The following is a 19,688-nucleotide window of genomic DNA, read 5'->3' on the forward strand; positions in this document are numbered from 1 at the left end:
CTTCCAGCACCCTGAAAGAAGGAACTGGTAATTCTGTATGGTGGGAGGTCCATAGTCTAGAGCCATGGAGGGTCCAGGATGCCAGCAAGAACACAGCTAATTTAGGATCCAAGTCTGACAGAATTGCCATAAAACCACAAAGAAATTTATAGGTAAGACCAATAAGGCATCCATGATGAGAGCAAAAATGTACATCCCTTAGGAATTAGGAAGTAAAAAGATGATATGAGTAATTTCAGAGTTAGTTAGGCTTTGATGTAAAAGAAGACATTGGTTGATCATTATTCCCTGCACAGAAATACAAGGTTTTCAGATTAATTGCCAAAAGTCAGTGAATGATTTTCCCTGGAACCACTGAGGTTTGGAATGAAAGTAGCTTGTTGTTAAGTTTATTGGTTATGCTCTGCTATTAGATGTCAGTTAATGTTTATATATGACATGATATGTGTCATAACATACATAATAACTTTAACCTGCACAATTCTTCGGATTCTTCTTCATACATTAGTACTGATCTAATAAGGTAAGATTATCATCTTGCAAATCAACACGAATGCTCTCCAGCCTTTATTCTTTTATTCTCATCACCAACATCCAACATCATTTGAAATTTCAGGAACTGACGCAAACCACAAAGAATGTTCACATTCTTTTAAAGTGCTGTCCTGGAATATTCTGAATAATTTTGGCCTATGCCTTGTCCTAGAAATCTATTATTTTCATAGTGGATTTTTTTTAATGTAATTCATCTTAGAGCTATAATGGTGTTTTTACTATCCAATAGGCTATAATGAATGAATCAACAGAATTCGAAGAAAGAAATGCCACCATAGCCAAAGAATGGGAACATGATCTGAAATCAATGAAAGAGAACAATGAAAAACTGTTTAAAAACTACCAAACTTTGAAGATCTCCCTGACCTCTGGTGCCCTTGTTAATCCTACTACACAAGACAATAAGAATCTTCATGTTACATCAAGAACTACACAACAAGCCACAGAGGTATGTACTTTCTTATGTTTTTCAATTTGCAGCTTCATCAAAGACTTAAAAATGCATTTAACATCTTATATAACATTTATATATAACATGTCTTATATAACATTTCAGAGCAAAATTATAGTATTGAATGTGTTAAGGAACATGGACCATCTTTGTGCCTGTGTGATGGGCTTGTTTTTTAAATATAGTTCTATCGTGGCTATCACTCAACTAATTATGAAGCTAGACATTATATAAGAACTTCCCTTTGGATTATAAAACAGAAGTAACTCATAGCTTAATTTGATTACTAGATACAGACACTTAAAGTATTATTACCATACAGTGTAAGTTTCCTAAATCATGTGACTTTCTATTAAAATATAATCTGTGTCTGTATACAGAACTAGTTTAGGGGGAAAGAGCAATTTAGTTTTTCTCTAATTATCATCAGTGTCTTTCATACTGGTTAATGTTATAATCAAGATCAAAATGGAAGAGGCCAAAAATATAACATATTTCTTAAGCAGATTAACCTGTATCCAAGAATCAGTATATTATTTGAATAATTCAGTTACTTTATTAACTACCCTTACGTGGGACTCTGTAAAGCGAACATGCTATTTTATTTTGTTAGCACACAAAATGACTTAGTAGGGCACCCAAGAGTGTATATAAGTTATACACTTATACACTTATATAACTTATAATCATTTTTACCAAAGTAAATACTTATAATGAAACATCAACCACTAGTTTAATCACTACCAGTGGAAACTAGAAGGTCACTAGTATACAATTGATTGATTTGCTGCACTACAGTACCTCAGTCAGCTGGCAGAGATAAAATAGCAGAAATTTGAAACCCATCTACCAAAGCAATAAGATAACAAAGCAGAGGGAGATTATGTCTTTAGTGACCCAGGAAGTGCCCTATGGGATAAGAAATAATATGCCACTAGTTTGGTAATTAGAGTAGTTTGGTAATGATACAGGAATAGATGACTAGAGTAGTTTGGTAATGATGCAGAAATAGGTAAACAGAGCATTGGAACAGAACAGAGTTCAGCAGCATACTCAGATAAGTATGAGAATTTAGTATATGATAATGGTAACAGTCAGCTCAGTGGGGAAAAGACGATTTACTTAATGTTTGATTCAGAGCAACCACCTAGCTATCTGCAAAAAAAGTCTGGATTTCTACCCCACTCACGAAACAAAAATAAATTCTGAATAGGTCAAAAAACACATTTTCCAGGAAAACCTGCATATATATGTATGTGAATAACCTTATAAATATGAACAAATTCAGGTATTTAAATTCCAGTATTTTTGTACTTGGAAAAAACTGGAAATAACCTAAGTGTTCATTAGTGGATGATCTCCACTAATGGATGGATGGATGTATCCATGAAAACAAATATGAGAGATCTATGTGTATTGATAATGGAAAGATCTGAAAAATATATTATTAGATTTTTTTTTTTAATGCAGAACTATATATTTAGTATACTATATATTTAGTAACTATATATTTATTTCCTACTGTATGTATGACTGTTCTTATGAACTGAATATTCACTTACGCTTAGATACACATAGGAAACTTCTGGAAGGATACACCTGAAAGAGTTTAATCATTACTTCATTCAGGGTCAGCTAGGGTTCTGAGGTGGGGAAACTTACTCTTCATCAAATGCCTCTGAATTTTTCCATATGCTTGTATTTTTCAAGTTAAAAAGTAGGTAATAAAAATAAAGGAAAAGACATGTATTACTTTAAAGAGCTAATTATCAAATGTACTTTCTCTAAGTGGTAATTTAAAATGTAAGTACCTATTTAATATGCTTGGCACCATGCTAACTAGTAAATAAATCCTAAACCTTATAATGTAAAATGTGGGCATTTTTTTAATCCGAAATACATCAGCTTACAAATAAAAAGAAATACATGTGTAAATTGAGTGACATTGGCTTCTCTTCTTTTCTATCCTTTGTTAGTGAAATCTGTGAAAATTAATTTCTATATATGATTATTTTTGTCTTAAACTTATATACTATGACTCTGTCTATATGGCAGACCTTAAGCATGTGTACTTTTTCTAATAGAAAACTCAAGAGCTGGAAACGTCACTCCATGAAGCCAAAGAAAGCGCTATGCATGAGGAAGGCAAGATTATAAAGATGCAGAAAGAACTTGAGATGGCTAATGACATAATAGCAAAACTTCAAGGGCAAGTTAATGAATCAAATGATTGCCTTGAAAAAACAAAAGAAATGATCCAAATACTTCAGGTAATTTAACAAACTTATTTTATAAGTAAAAGGGTTTGTTTGGTTTTTTTTTTTTTTCTTTTACTGTTGAATTTGGCAGATAATCTAGGACTCAGCTATTACTTCAACTTCCTATTATCTATGAAGTTCAGTACTCAAACTTTTAAGAAGCAAGTGACAACTTAGAAATGAAATGCAGGAGTATATTTTCATTCAAGATAATGATTTTTATCTTCCTAGAAAAATTATTTTTAAGAGATATAAATATTATTCTTTATAGTTTAAAATGTCTATTTTTTTATTTTTCAAAAAATGGCTTCCTATCTAAATATTTAACATTCTTTATTAGATAAGTGCATTTTAAAATTCTCTTTTCTTCTGCGTAATCCCTTGTTATTGAGTCCCAGCCTTTCGGCTGACTCTGACCTAGTTTCTTTATAAAGAGCAGTAATATAAATCTTTTTGACCATGAATGCCCTTACACAGTTTGCACCCTCGTTCATCATATCCTTACCACTCCCTTTTTTTTAGCCCAGCCACTTCTCACACTTGTGCTACTTGAGTCCAGCCCTAATGAGTATTTGTGCTATTCCTGCTCCAGTGTCTCTTCATTGCAGTTAAAATTAGGAATAAGTCAAGGATGTCTGTTCTTTCCATTATTTAACATTGTTCTAAAAATTCTGATTCATTCAGTGAGACATGAAACAGAGAGGCAAGAGAAAATAATCTCAGTTTTGTTTTTCAACAATTGTTGGTATAGCTAAAAACCAAGAAAATCAACTGTGAGGCTTTAGAATTTTTGATAGTAATTTTTTAATATTTCAAATAAATGACCACATTTTTATTCTTTCAACAAATATTTTTGGTTACCTGCTGTGTGTTGGTCATTGTTCTAGATGCCATGTATACAGCAGTGGGAAAAAAAAATAGAAGTTTCTCCCTTCAAGGAGTTTATGTTCTTGTTCAGGAAGACAGAAAATAATGAAGTATATATATGTGTGTCAAATGGTGAAAAGTGCAATGGAAAAAAATTAAGCCAGACAAGGGTACATGGATACTGAGTGAGAGTTGGGGTATAAGGGAAAGAGATGTGACTTTATAAAAGGGCATTGAGGAGAGCCACACCTTTAAGGTGACATGAAGTGATGGGGTGAGTGATGTAGTAGGGAACGGGCCTTCTAGGCAAAGGAAATAGCAAACACAAAGGCTTCAACACAGAAACAGTCTAGACATGTTTAAGAAACCACAAGAAAGCCATTGTCTCCTGAGCAGAGTGAGCAAGAGAATAGAGGTGGGAAATAAGGTGAGAAGTAGCAGAGAATCAACCCATAAAGGGTCTTGCAGACTACTTTGGTTTTTATTCTGGGTGAGATGGGAAATCATCAGAGGATTTTGGCTAAAGGATATTATGGTCTTACTTAATTTTTAAAAAGTTGCCCTCCGAAGATAGAATACAGAAGGGTGCGTTAGTGTGACATGCTAGCTGCTACAGCAAAGGGAACCAAAAATGCAATGGCTCAAATAAGATGGAAGGTTATTTCTCTAACTCATATAAAAGCCTGAATTCCAGGTTGGGGGATGGCTTCATTCCACATGATCAATCAGAGGCCCACATTTCTCCCATCTTGTTTCTCTGCCACACCCTTGGGTGCTGTTTTCATCTTAGTGATTAAAGCCAGGTTTTAAGCTGTCCATGCTTGGGCTCACAGGAAAGGGACAAGATGGAGAAGCTAAAATATCTTAAAATCTCTACTCTCAAAGGCTCTAGCCCAGAAGTGGCACACATCTCTTCCTCTCATATTTCTTGGAGTCAGAGATGATTTCCCTAGTTTTTGGCCTGAGCAACTGGAAAAAGGACTTGCCATTTATGGAGATAGAAAAGACTGCCAGAAGAGCAAGTGTGAGAACATGGGAGCAGACTCAGAGTTCACTTTGGAGCACGTTGAATTTGAAATGCCTATTGGGGACGCCCAAGCTGAGATATGTCTTAGGCAGTTGGATATGTGAGTCTGAGAGAGAGATCTAAATTTGAGGTGTAAGTTTGGGGAATTGTCAGCATATAAAAGTCATGAGACTAGGTGGGAGCATGAACATATGGAGAAGAGATGCGGAGTAACTAAAAGATACTGAGATGGAGCAGGCGTGAGTAAAAGAGAAAGAGGGGCAGGTGGGGGGCAAGAGAGAGTGGTTCTGATTTCCTCACATAAGTGAAGAAAGGGCATAAAGAAAGAGGGAGTGAGCAGCAAACTTCACATTCAGTATAGATTGAACCTATATTATGGAGAGACAAGTATCTTTCCTGCATACCAGAAGTAACCATTTAGATAATATAGCGGAGTCTGGGGGGTCTTGTACAGCACCCTTGGGGAAAGAAAGCAAAATACAGGATATCCATAAAAATCTTTGTACAGTTTGAATTTTTGAAAAATTTGTTTCTGTGTACTATATAAATATTCTATAAAATACAGTCTTTTGCATGTAACTCAAGAGTTGACATAATAAAAAAATAAAAAACTATTTACCACTATTTGAAAATACCTATCCAATGTAATGTAGGGTTTATTAATGGAATATGGAAGAAAGTAGTTTTAACAAATGAATCATTAACAATTTCATTTAAGTCTTTATATTTTTCCTCTGTTGTATCTTTACAAATTGTTTATGTCAAATAGCAGTGAATTTGTTAAAAATTTAATCTGCACTAGAACTTTATGGACATCCTACACAATAGGAAAAAAATCTTATAATGGCCACAGAATCTAAAATAAAGTATTTGAAGACTAAACAAAAGATGAGGAAAACATATATGAAAGGAACAACAGAACTTCAAAGAGTAATGTAGGAGAAAATGTGGTTTAAGATTTGAAACTTGCCATTTCCTGTTTTGGAACCTAAATACTGTACATCCATCAGTTTTTCCCAAATTAATTTCTAAATTTGATGTAATTTAATTCATACTCAAAGGAATTCTTTTTCTGGTAGAACAAGGAAAGTTTCTTAACAGAATCCATCTAAAATATAGATGATAAATAGATCATGTTAACTAAAAATTGTACTTTCAGTTTATTAGAAAAACTATTTAAGGTGATCGGTATGTCTTGAGTTCAGCTTTCATCACATGCCAAACGTTTGAAATATGGAATTCTTATTGTCTTTCATTTTAAGGCAGTATTTCCAATTTTGATTTTTTTTTACGTAAGAATTATTTTAAACAATGTTATATATGACTAATTTATTTCATTATATTGTGGTAAAAAGTTACTATAACTTCTGCACTTACAGAATATATTTAAAAAATTTTGATATCATAAATGGATAATTGTTTTTGGAGTTCTTTGAATTTTTAAAACAGTATATAGACAAATAGATCAATGGAATAGAATAGAGGGCACAGAAATAGACCCACACAAATATAGTCAACTGATCTTTGACAAAAGAGCAAAGACAATTCAGTGGTTCAGTGGAAAAGGATAATCTTATCAACTAATGGTGCTGGACCAACTGACATTCACAAGTGAAAAAACAAGGCTTGACACAGACCTTACACCTTTCACAAAAATTAACTCAATTGATCATAAACGTAAATATAAAACACAGAACTAGGAAACTCCTAGAAGATGACATAGGAGAAAAACTAGCAGACCTTGGGTTTGGCGATGACTTTTTTAGACACACCACCAAGAACATGATCCGTGAAAGAAAAAATTGATAAGTTGGACTTCATTTAAATTAAAAACATTTGCCCTGTGAAAGTCAAACCATAGATTGGGAGAAAAATGTTTGCAAAACATATCTGATAAAGGACTGTTATCCAGAATATACAAAGAACTCTTAAAACTAAATATAAGAGAACAAACAACCCAATTAAAAAACAGGCCACAGGGCTTCCCTGGTGACCCAGTGGTTGAGAGTCCGCCTGCCGATGCAGGGGACACGGGTTCGTGCCCCGGTCCGGGAAGATCCCACATGCCGTGGAGCGGCTGGGCCCGTGAGCCATGGCCGCTGGGCCTGCGTGTTCGGAGGCTGTGCTCCGCAACGGGAGAGGCAGCAACAGTGAGAGGCCCGCGTACCCGCAAAAAACAAAACAAAACAAAAACAAACAAAAAACAGGCCACAAATCTGAATAGACACCCCACCAAAGAAGACAGACACATGGCAAATAAACAAGAAAAGATGCTCAACATCATGTTATTACAGAATTGAAAATCAAAATGACAAGAATAACACTACACACCTTTGGTATCTCAAAATACCGTAACAGCCAAAATTCAGAACACTGACAACACTTATTGCTGGTGGGGATGTAGAGCAACAGGAACACTCAGTCATCATGGCAGGATGCAAATAGTACAGCTACTTCGGAGGAAAGTTTGGCAGTTTCTTGGGAAACTGACACCACTTCAGCCAGACACACGCCCAGGGAGTCCCTGATATCAGTGTCTGGTCCAGAAGGCCTGGGTATTGAACTGGTGCTCTGACTGAGCAAACAGTGGCTTCATCTGACCCAGTCATCAACCTCCTTAAGCTGAGCATCTGTCATTTTTAGAAGCTTTGCATCTTTTTAGTCTTTGCTAGTCATTGTGTCTGTACAGATGTTTTGATGGGGGTCGGAGTGGGAAAGCCTAGAGGAATAGAGAGCTCTCTGGGTTCCTAATTTAGATGGGTTTATTTTTGTATTCAATATCTAATAGTATTCCACTGTGTGGCTGTGGTACAGCAATAAAAAGAGCAATTTATTCAGCAGTAATAAGAAGTGAGCTCTCAAGCCACAAAAAGATGTGGAGGAATTTTAAATGCATATTGTTCATTAAAATAAACCAATCCGAAAAGGCTACATACTGGATGATTCCAGCCATATGACATTCTGGAAAAGGCAAAACTAGGGAAACAGTAAAAAGTTCAGGCATTGCCAACAGTTTAAGGGGAGGGAGGGAAGGATGGATAGGTGGATGCAGGGGGGTTTTAGGGCAGTGAAACTACTCTGTATGATAGAGTAATGATGAACACATGTCATTATACAAGTGTTAAAACCCATAGAATATACAATACAAACAATAAACCCTGATGTAAACTATGAACTTGAGTTAATAGTAATGTATCAATATTGGCTCATCATTTGTAACAACTATACCACATTAATATGTTTTATAACAGGAGAGTTGGGGCAGGGGGAGGGCACAGTTTATGGGAACTCTGTGTACTCTCTGCTCAGTTTTTCCATAAGCCTAAAATTACTTTGAAAATGAAATCTATTCATTAAAGAAAAAGATTTATATATGGATTTTTTTCCTCTGAGTAGAAAGTAGATATATCACTGGATTGAACCATCTTTGACTACAAAATATCCTCAACTATGCTACATAATACTTTGTGCCTTAAATTCAGTTCCAGTTTGATATTTATATTGCTGTTCTGACATCGTTTTCTTTCATTTTCCTGATTAACCTTCGTCTGCCCATTTCATTGTTTTCAACCTTTGTTTCATTTGTTTAGGTAGATTGTTTTTAAATTGGGAAAAAAATTGTTCTAAGAAACAAAAGTCATATGTTCTCTAAGTATGTATTAGCTTCCAAGAGCTTCAGATTATACTTCACATCATATATCTATTTGTTATTCATTTCAGTGTTCATTTGTGCCTTCCCTGCTTTTTATATATTTGAAGATTGCTGTTTTAAAATGTTTCTACCAGATCAAGGCAGTTAACAACTCTTCAGAACTGCTCTAAAATTATTTTATTTTTCTTTTCTCTAAAAAATTTAGGACAAAGTTGCTTTAGGAGCTAAGCCCTATAAAGAAGAAATTGAGGAGCTCAAAACGAAGCTGGTGAAAATAGACCTAGAGAAGATGAAAAACGCCAAGGATTTTGAAAAGGAGTATGTCTTTGCCTCAATTGAACATGACTTTAAAAGCTTAAATTTCCTTTCAAAACTAACTTTCTTTGCATTAGTTAACTTTTTTAAATATGTGAAAATATTGTTATTGCTTTTTAAAAAAATAAATACAAACATTCACAGATTTTAAATCTATTAAATTCTCATTACATATGCAAAGTTTTTAAAATAAGCACAATTCTGATTACTAACACACTATGTCTTTGGATGCTTCTTGCTCAATCATATTTAAATAGCTTTAAAATATCCTTTTTATGCTTGAAAGTAAATGTTAAGAACCTGTGGTGTATTTAGCAGTTTGACTAAGGTCTCTGTTGGTTCTCTTAATTTTATTTGTTCTTCCCATTGTATTTTTATGAAAAAGTTGTATTTCCTTTTAAATTATAATACCTAATGCCCAAGAGCATAGCCTCTTTTTATTGATTTATTTATATATAGTACTATATATGTAATAACGTGCCTCAAGTTCTTTGTGGTATAGCATAATGAAAAGGACATTAGCCAGTGTCAGGGAAACTAAATTAGAAATGTGTTGCCTCTAATGAATATCTCACCTTACACAAGCTGTTTAATCTCTCTGGGCCTCACATTCATAATCAATGAAAGGATAGGTTTATATTAAAGGATTTCTTAAGATCCCTTCTGGCTCCTAACACTTTTAATTCTTCCTATAAATCTTTAATAAATATTTAATGATGATATCTAATTTTGCCTAAAATGTAGCACTCTGAATCTTCATTCGTTCTAACCAGGCTTCTGGTGATAAGAAGTGAAACTTAGGTCTATTAAGATCTTCATTATAAAAAGCAATTCTACTTATAGAATCGAATCAGCAGATACTGTCAGCCTCTAAGAAAAGCAGAGTATCATTGCTGATTTATCATTGCTGATTAATCCTTAAGCAAACAGTTCACAAAATGTCTCTACCAGGGAACAATGAGTAGAATTTGACCTTTGACTGTATCACCTTAGACCAGAGCTGCAGCCAGGGTTTGCTTTCCTGACAATGTAGAAAGGAAGCTGCTTTTTGCTTTCATGCTCTGGTAATTGTTGTACCTTCAAGGTATTTCTAGGACCTCATGGTAACAGACCAATTATTTATTTTATGGTGCCCCCAGATATAATTTTACACAATATCCGGTTAATAGCTATTGGGCTTCCAGAAATTTTAAAAGAATTGATTTCTCAATGTTAAAAAAAAATTGCTGCTGCAACCAAACAGAATACTTCCAATTTGGTGGTGTTATAGCTGTGAGGTGCATGATACCAGGAGGGTATCATGAGGGCTCATCTACTGCTACCAGGACATTGTGTTTATGTGATGTGTCTTATTAGAAAATTCTTGACAGCAGTTGTGTTTATTCCTTCATTAAAAATTAGTTTCTGGGCTTTTACATATTTCTATTGTTCTTAATAGAATCGCTTCGACAAAAGCCACCGTGGAATATCAAAAAGAAGTTATAAGGCTATTGAGAGAAAATCTTAGAAGAAATCAACAGGCCCAAGATACCTCAAGTAAGTAGAAAATACTGATATTTCCCGATCTTTCCATTTTACTTCAATACACTTACATATTTTGAAGACTGCTATTACAGGTATGATAGTCAAAAATAAAGCTAAGTTAATCACTGATTTAGAAAGAACTTTTTATTTTTTTAGTTTTTTGGCTGCGTTGGGTCTTTGTTGCTGCATGCAGGTTTTTCTCTGGTTGCAGTACGCAGGCTACTCATTGCAGTGGTTTCTCTTGCTGTGGAGCACAGGCTCTAGGCGCACGGGCTTCAGTAGTTGTGGCACGTGGGCTCAGTAGCTGTGACTCACAGGCTCTAGAGTGCAGGCTCAGTAGTTGTGGTGCACAGGCTTAGTTGCTCCGCAGCATGTGGGATCTTCCCAGACGAGGTCTCGAACCCGTGTCCCCTGCATTGGCAGGCGGATTCTTAACCACTGTGCCACCAAGGAAGCCCCAAGAAAAAACTCTTTTTAAAATGAATTCATTGGGCTCATATTTATCCTGTGACATCTCCTTAGTTTACTGTAATCTTAACTGTCTGTCCATTATAGATTTTTAGAAAATACAAATTTTACTTTTGCATAATCAGATCTTTACCTATTGGTGAAGATATCTTCAGCACTGTAAAAGAATGACTTAACTGTCAGGGTAGAAGTACACTTCCAAATAAAAATACAAGCACATGTCTTAATAGATTGTAACCATGTGCACAGTAAAAATATTATCAGTTCACAGTAAAAATAACTAAATATTATCCTATTTGTTCTTGATACTGAAAATATAGTTGATGCATACTTGCAAACTTTTTGAAATTTATCTTAGGAACAGTCTTCAAGTTTAATGATCAAATTTCTGCATATATATCTCTCAAATTATACCTTCTTCTGTATTTCTATCTCTTATATTTCATTTGAAAAGAGAAAATGCTGAACAGTACTTGGGGCAGCTTTGTTTAGTAAGACAAGCATTGAACTAGCAGTCAGGGACAGGCCTCTGAACTGATTGCTCTCACTTAAGGGCTGAGTGAAATCCTGAAGGCAATGTATATAATAAGGATCAAACTAAAAGTTGTGTGTGCAAAGCACACTGAAAATTCTAAAGGTCAAGCAAGTGTAAGATGATATTTGTGTGTATTATTGTCCACTCATTTACAAAAAAGAATTAGAGATAGTGTTAAAGATGATCATAGCTCCTATCTGGAAAACTTCAAGGGATAAAAATAAGAACTGAGGATTCCTCGTTGTTACAGAAGGGTCAGGATAATTACTCTTGATTTGTAAGTGACTTTCAGGTACATATTGTCCCTGAATTCAGAAAAATTCAAAAGGAAATGGCCATTGAGTATCTTCCCCACACACACCTTCCCCCCCTTTTATAAATCGTCAATGACCCAGTGGATTATTCTATTTCATAAGCACCTCACACTTGTATGCGGTTTTATCTAAAATTTACAGAACAGTTCCTTACGTTACTTTTACACACACAGTGTAGAATACTTAATAATATATGCTCTAATATCATTCTAAGGTTTATCTTGTGAACAGCTATGTGTTGAATACTTGTGATGCACTGAATGACAGGGGTGGACCCCACACACACTGTAGGAAGAAACCCGCCAGGTGATTCTACTGCTCTAGAAGATAGATCAGTGGAGGATAGCTCTGGGGAGGATTGCCACTACTACAGTGATGGTGAACGATCTCAGCAGGAGTATGAGAGTGGAATTGGTGGGTGGAGAGAAGCAGGAGGATTCGAGAGCTGTTTAGAACTGATGACCAAATAGCCGTGTGAGGTTAAGGGAGAAGGAGGTGGGCAAGGATGACTTCCAGGGAGATGGTGGCGTATTGGTTTTTATAGTGACTTACTACCTTTCATAATGTTTTCTTTATTTGGAACTACTAAAATTATCACCTGTCTGTATTTTTGCCTCCCACAGTGGTATCAGAACATGCTGATCCTCAGCCTTCAAATAAACCCTTCACCTGTGGGGGTGGCAGTGGCATTGTACAAAGCACGAAAGCTCTTATCCTGAAGAGTGAGTATATACGGCTGGAAAAGGAAGTTTCCAAGTTAAAGCAGCAAAATGAACAGCTAATAAAGCAAAAGAATGAGCTGTTAAGGTAAGATCTGCTCACACGATATAGAAATTATACTTACGTCTCACATGTCGGGGAGGATGATATAGACCCATACATAAATAGTTTTTTGCAGTTGACAATGCTTCACACATACGGAGAAAGTAATTTTTAAGTTACATAAAATATGTCTTTTTTAAAAGGCATAAGAATATGGTAGCACCATTCCAGATGTTGGTTATCTGTCAGTTGACCTATTTTTAACTAAGCCAAGAACTAGGAAGTAAAGAAGGATCTCTGAGGGAGCAGCTTAAATACACCACAAGTCCATATACCCAAGTTAGTGAGGCTCTTACTCAAGGAGGAACCCCTTAGGTCCATTATCGTAGCCTGCTTAGTTTTACTTTAAAAACAGTTCTGACAAATTTAATTATTTGGTTTCTACCAATGACTAGAAACTTGTGCTAACCTCTACCAATGAGACGAGGAAAAAAATAGGCATTAAACAAATAATTCCACAAATAACTAATCCTTTGTAATGAGTGCTATCAAGCAAACAGCAACGACAAAAAATAGGACATTATGAAAGGGTATAACACAGAGGGATCAAACCTTATCTAGGTATGGGGAGGGGTGGTGATCAAGAGACGGACCTTTAAGACTGGATGTGAAAAATGAGTAGAAATTAGGCCAGGTGAAAGGAGAGGTGGGTAAGCCTTCTAGGCTGAGGGGACAGCATGTGCACAGGCTTTGAGTCAGGAAGGGTGACCAGCTGGTGGAACTGAAAGACATCCACTGTGGCCAGGGCATAGAGACTGAGACAGTGAAGTGCAAGATGAGATGCCAGAGGTAACTGGTCCAGGTTACACAGGCCCCAAAGGTCATTGGGAGGACGTTTGGGTGGTATCCTAAAACGCAATGGAAGGATTCATTCCACTGGAGGATTTTAAGCCAAGGCCTGCTGAGATCAGATAGCATCACAGTATAGGAGGCCCCAATTTAGGAATCTGTTTATTGTTGTCCAAGCAAAAGATAATTTTGGCATGGACTGGAATGGTGCCAATGCAGATAAAAATAAGGAAACGAATTTGAGAAGTAAGTATGAGGTTGTATCAACAGACTTGGCTCACGTAAAGGAGAGAAAGGCCTCTAGGATGGTTGCCCAGGTTTCTGTCTGGAGAAATTGGATAAATGCTGGTGGCATTTCCTATGAGAAGCAAGACTGTAACTAATCCAGAAAAGTACCGTGAATTATTTCTTTTAAAATAACAAAGGTACATTAGAATCATCTACCCAGACTGATTTATCGAATTATGGCCACAAATTATCAACAGATAAACCTCTGGACAATATCACTGATTTGTTTAAAAACCTGATGTCATGTCTGAGCTTTCTTCTCAAAACTCCATGATTTCGGAGGTTTATTACAATTACTTAAACTATACTGACCTCATTTCATTTTCTGAACTGTGGAAACAGTCCAAACAGGAAGCATTAGGTTGAAACTTAACTATAAATATGATTAAATGGTAAATTATAGGTTATGTATATTTTACCACAATTTAAAGCAGTTTTTTTTTTAACTTAAACATGAGTACGTTGCAGGAATTGCAGTCTTATGTTCTCCTTTTTTCTCCACCTCCACCCCACCCGCCCCGCCCTGACCCCTCACGTTTAAGCAATAATCAGCATCTTTACAATGAGGTCAAAACGTGGAAGGAGAGAACCCTTAAAAGAGAGGCTCACAAAGAAGTAACTTGTGAGAATTCTCCAAAATCTCCTAAAGTGACTGGAACAGCCTCTAAAAAGAGACAACATATGTCATCTCAGTGCAAGGAAAGGAATTTACAAGATCCTGTGCCAAAGGAGTCGCCAAAGTCTTGGTTTTTTGATAGCCGATCAAAGTCTTTGCCAGTACCTTCTCCGGTTCACTATTTTGATAACTCAAGTTTAGGCCTTTGCCCAGGTAGGTAAAAATACTGGTTGCTTGGAAATGGGGCGGGGGTGAGGGGCGGATAACGGTTGGAACCTCTCTTTAATGTGTGATCCCCACAGGGCAAGTGTAGACAAGAGAGGATGGCGTTGATCAGGCTCACAGCGCACAGACTTCATTGCTGTGTCTGTGGGAGAAAGTTTCTCCAAAGCACAGCTCTGAAGTGCAGTAGTCACTTTTTACCCCAAGTGAAGCCTTTTTTTTTTTTTTCTTCCCTTTGGTATGTAAAAATTCTACTTGTGAGTCATTGCTTAGCAAATCAAATCTGAAAATAAGATATTATTTCTTTAGAAATGCAAGAAAACAACCCCAAGTGAAGGTTGCCTCTTAAACCCTCAGCTTTCCCCTGGAATGGACAAGCAACTCTCCCAAGGCCATAAAGATACTACCTTATAAACAAAACCAGTTTTACTGAAAAAGATTTTCTTATCAATTCAATGGGCCAGTATTTCCAATAGTATTATATTCATTTTACACAAGCCAGATCATAGACTTGTATCATTTACTTATTCATTTAATCGATCAGAATTTTTTTATTTCAACTCTGTGTCACACATTAGACCCTAATGGTACATTAATAAGCAAAACCAGATATGGTCCCTGCCCTCTTAGAGCTTACAGTCTAACAGGTATAGACAGTAATCAAGTGACCAAAAAAAGTAAAATTCTAGAGTGCAAAAGGCTATGAGACTTATAATAGGTTGTTGTTTGTTAAATATTACAGAAGTCTTCCTTGAAAAAGGGAACTGAGATCTAGGAGGTTAATGTGAGTTAGCTTAACAAAGCGGGGAGGGAAAAGCATTTCAGGCAGATGGGACAGTGACAGCCGCCGTCAGGGTAGGAGGAACCACAGTCAGGGGAAGGATTGAAAGAAATATGCTGTGACCAGAGCACAAGGAACACAGGCTTCTGTGGATGTAGTCAGTGAAGCCAAAGAGAGAGCTCAGAGCCAGACATGCAGGACTTTGTAGATAGTGTAAAGGAATTTAAACCTGATCCTGTAGGCATATAGAGGAAGCTGTCGGAAGACTTTAAACAATAGCAGGGGAACGTGATGACTTGTAAATTTTGAAAACATTACCTCAGATGTTAGGTAACCAACAAATCATAGGAGCAAGAGTTTGACAGTTGCCTGGGCAAGGGTGACAGCATGAACCTGGGCAGGTGCAATGGAGATGGAGAGACGTGGACAGATGGGAGAGATTTGGGGGCAAAATGAGCAGTGCTAGGTGCCTGATCGGATGGACTGGGGTGGAGTCGGGGATCGCCCCCAGCTCTGCGGAGGTGCTATACACAGAGGTGGGGAACATGTCCGGAGAAGCTCTGTAATATGGCGTTTCTCAGTCTTTGTCACCACATAGCATTTATCATGTGCCCACGTGTGTATGGCCACGGCCCTTTGTGACAGTGTATCTGCCTCTCAGAAACACCCTTGTAGAAACCTAAGCAACAAAACTGTACATTAAGAGAGGCAGCTGCCAGAGATCATTTAAAACTCTGAGCAAAGGTTTCCAGGGTTTATGAGAACTCTACTTTGTGACAAAGAAGGAATCAGTCTGTTCTCGTCAACTACACGTCAAAACTGGATCACGTCAGCGCTCTGACAGTGCTGTTAGAGATATAGGAAGGAACAAGGCAATTTGGGAAAAATTTTGAACTATTCACTTCATTGAACAGTATGTAACAAACATTTGAGGACCTTCCATTAGCTAACACTTCTATGGAACTTTTGCTGTATACACACACACACACACACACACACACACACACACACCATTTTAGAAGGGTCTATTCAAACACTGATAAAGTTTTATAATCACCTATTGATTTTTATCTGACAGTGCCAAAGGCACATGCATAATATGAAGTAATCCAACCTCAAATAAAAATGCTTACGTTTTTTAATCAATACATGGGTCTCTCTGGTACAGTTTTTAAGTAAAATAAAAGAATAGTCTGGGGGGATATATAAATCAAGAACTGACCAATTCAGAATTAAAGGACATAGTCTCAGCTTGAATTAGTAAAATGTCAGTCTAAAAAAATTTTAATTATAAAAGGAAATTTATATTATCTCAACACCTAAGATAATTTCCAAGACCAGTTGTTCTAGATTTACCTTCATGAATATAATAATTTGAAAATAGATATTGTTTATAAACAGATGCAGTTGAAGTGCTTTTTAAAGGCTCAAAGAAAACCTTTTAAAGATGCCTAAATATTCTCTAAAATACATAGTATTTGTACAGCTCACCATTTTTTTCCCCCCTAAAAATAGGACAAAAGAAAATCTAACTGAGTTAATCTGTGTTTGGTTCACTTTGAATCTCAAATTGATGAATTCCAAATAAGACTTTATTACTTCTTGGTTTTATGTACAATATGGTTTTTCTAACAATTCATCTTATGAGAAAATGGGGAATAAACTTCTTCAACTCTGAAACTAACACACTATTGTGAAGCAATCATACTCCAATAAAGTTCTATTAAAAAAAAAAAAACTTCAACTCTGCTGAAGTGAAATATAGTTTTTTAACAAGCAAAATAATGAACCATGTTTAAGTGCTGTGTTCCATTCTTCTTACATCTCTTCTTATATCTCTACTCCAAACATCCTTTTCACTTTAGTTGTATTTGGGATTTGTGTATGTTTTTACTAAGATTACTTTTGTTGTTGATTTTTTTTTTTTTTTCCCCTCTCAGTAGAACAAATTGCTGGAGCAGAGACTGTGGATCCCCAGCCAGGTCCTTGGCATGCCTCCTCTGGAAAAGATGTGCCCGAGTGCAAGACTCAGTAGATTACCCTCTGTCACTTTTCTGGGGGCCCAGCGTTCCATGTTTGCAAATGCCTGCGTTTATCCCTGGCAATGATGTCACAGTCCAACTTAATTTCAGTTCAGTTTTCACTTTGCCGGTAGAATTGGAAGGTGAAGGAACGGGATTCATTCCCGTTATTTAGAATGGTGATAGCAATACCTTCTTCTTGAATGTGGCAATCCTTTAGAAGTTGAATAGTTTTATTTATTTATATGTTTTGTAAAGAATAAAGTTATTGAAGGAAATTTCCAATCTTTCCACGTATACATAAAATGTATACTTTTTCATTAATGTAAAGTTATCCACATGTGACTTAGAGAATTCCAAAGCATGATTCATAAATTAATATGAAACATCATTTAATTAACAAAATTACAGACTCCCTTTTTAGTACCTTGAACATTCAATAAACGTTTGCTTAGTTCTGAATGACGGCACCATGTAATATTAACTGATGGTTTCTCGGTGGGGTACTCAGGGTATGTTTGGCTCTCTTCTCTTCTTGTTTGTTGACTTTCAGAATTTTGCTGTAAAAATACATACATGCATTCCACACTTAGGTTGTTAAGGAATAGCAAGTGATACGACCTCTTCATTTTCTAGTTTTAATCTTCCTTTTGCTGTGATAAGCTACAAAAGTTGTTCCTCACTTTTCAGTGTTTTACCAACCACCCCACTCCCTATGCAAGCACTCTGAATTGGTTGGTTTGTTATTAGACTTTGTACCCGATTGCATATTTATTCCCAAGTGGAAGAACCACATAGATTTATTTTACCCTTTCACTTTAGACATGGGGAAACAGCAACCAGAGTTTCCATCGAAGTTTTCTAAACCTGGGGTCCCCACAGATACGTAAGGCGTTCTAAGGTGGGCTTCTTCATGTAGGCTGTAAAACCTCTGAAATTTAATGTTAACGTGTGTGTGTGGATTCATTTTTCTAGGGTACTAAGGTCCATACTTGCTTTTATCATACTCCCAGAGGGGTCTCTGACCCTACAAGAGGTTATGAACTACGTTTTAGAGAGTATTTGATATTTTATAGCATATAACTTTGAAAGACCACATAGAACAGCAAGATGCTTAAGGTTCAGAACAGAGTTAGTGATTTCAAGGCATTCTTAGCTCTTTGGTAAGAATATTTATTCAAAGGAAGAGATTATGAATTGCATCACAGCCATCATTCTAAAGTCTGGATTGGATATTTTCCCTTATCTTAACATACTGTCACAGGGATTCACTAGGGCTGAGGGGAAAGTGTCCTCTCCTATAATTTCCCCTGGGCCTGTTTCTCCTTTTCACCCTTACCCAAACAGAACACTATAACAGCACTGCAGGTTTGATTCTTTACGACTTCTAGTAGGTACGTTCACCTGAATAATAAAACTAGTTTAAAGGCCATTAAAAATATAATCAGTCGTCAGGTTTCCAGTCTAGCAGAACGTTGCTTAACTCTGAATTTGGATGTCCATTTCCTTCCTTGGATTTGGGAAATTTGGGGCCATTATTGATTTCTTCAAATCAGCTCTTCATCCCCGTCTCTCTTCTTCTGGTCTACTTGCTAGTGTCCCATAAGTACCTTAGGCTCCCTTCACTTTTTTCTTTCTTTTTGCTTCTCTGACTGGATAATTTCAAATGGCCTGTCTTCTACTTTGTTGATTCTTCTGCTTGATCAAGTCTGCTGTTGAACCCCTCTAGTGAACTTTTCAATTCGGTTATTATATTTTTCAGTGCCAGAATTTGTTTGGTTCTTTTTTATAGTTTCTATTTATTTGTTAATATTTTCATTTTGCTCGTGCATCATTTTCCTGATTTCATGTAGTTGTCTGCATTCTCTTGTAGATCACTGAGCTTGTTTAAAACTATTATTTTGAATTCTTTGGTAGGTAATTCTTAGATTGCCATTTCTTTGGAGTTGGTTTCTGGAGATTTATTTTGTTCCTTTGAATGGGCCATGTTTCTTTGTGTGCCTTCTGACTTTTTGCTGGGTTTTATGCATTTGAAAAAACAGCCACCTCTTCTAGCTTCGTACAGGGGAGCACCATCAGTGAGCTCATTTATAGATGCTGGGGTCCTCTGAATCAACCTTTTGGTGCGATTGCAACTTCTCTGGACTTGTGTGTGTGATTTGCCAAGTTGAGAGGGTTGCCAG

At 36.3% G+C, this 19,688-nt stretch overlaps 1 protein-coding gene across 1 annotated transcript in view; it reads left to right on the plus strand.

Moving 5' to 3' along the window:
• Positions 1-17,519, plus strand: part of CENPE (centromere protein E) — a 73,215-nt gene extending 55,696 nt beyond the window's left edge. Inside the window, exons 41-47 of the mRNA XM_060298748.1 lie at positions 785-1,003; positions 3,091-3,276; positions 9,016-9,128; positions 10,564-10,661; positions 12,590-12,773; positions 14,408-14,694; positions 17,425-17,519. Coding sequence (XP_060154731.1) covers positions 785-1,003; positions 3,091-3,276; positions 9,016-9,128; positions 10,564-10,661; positions 12,590-12,773; positions 14,408-14,694; positions 17,425-17,519 — 1,182 coding nt within the window. The remainder of the gene's footprint in view (positions 1-784; positions 1,004-3,090; positions 3,277-9,015; positions 9,129-10,563; positions 10,662-12,589; positions 12,774-14,407; positions 14,695-17,424) is intronic.
• The last annotated feature ends 2,169 nt before the right edge of the window (positions 17,520-19,688 follow it).

This window comes from Globicephala melas, chromosome 5, assembly GCF_963455315.2.
Source record: "Globicephala melas chromosome 5, mGloMel1.2, whole genome shotgun sequence".
In the NCBI taxonomy this organism is placed as follows: domain Eukaryota; kingdom Metazoa; phylum Chordata; class Mammalia; order Artiodactyla; family Delphinidae; genus Globicephala; species Globicephala melas.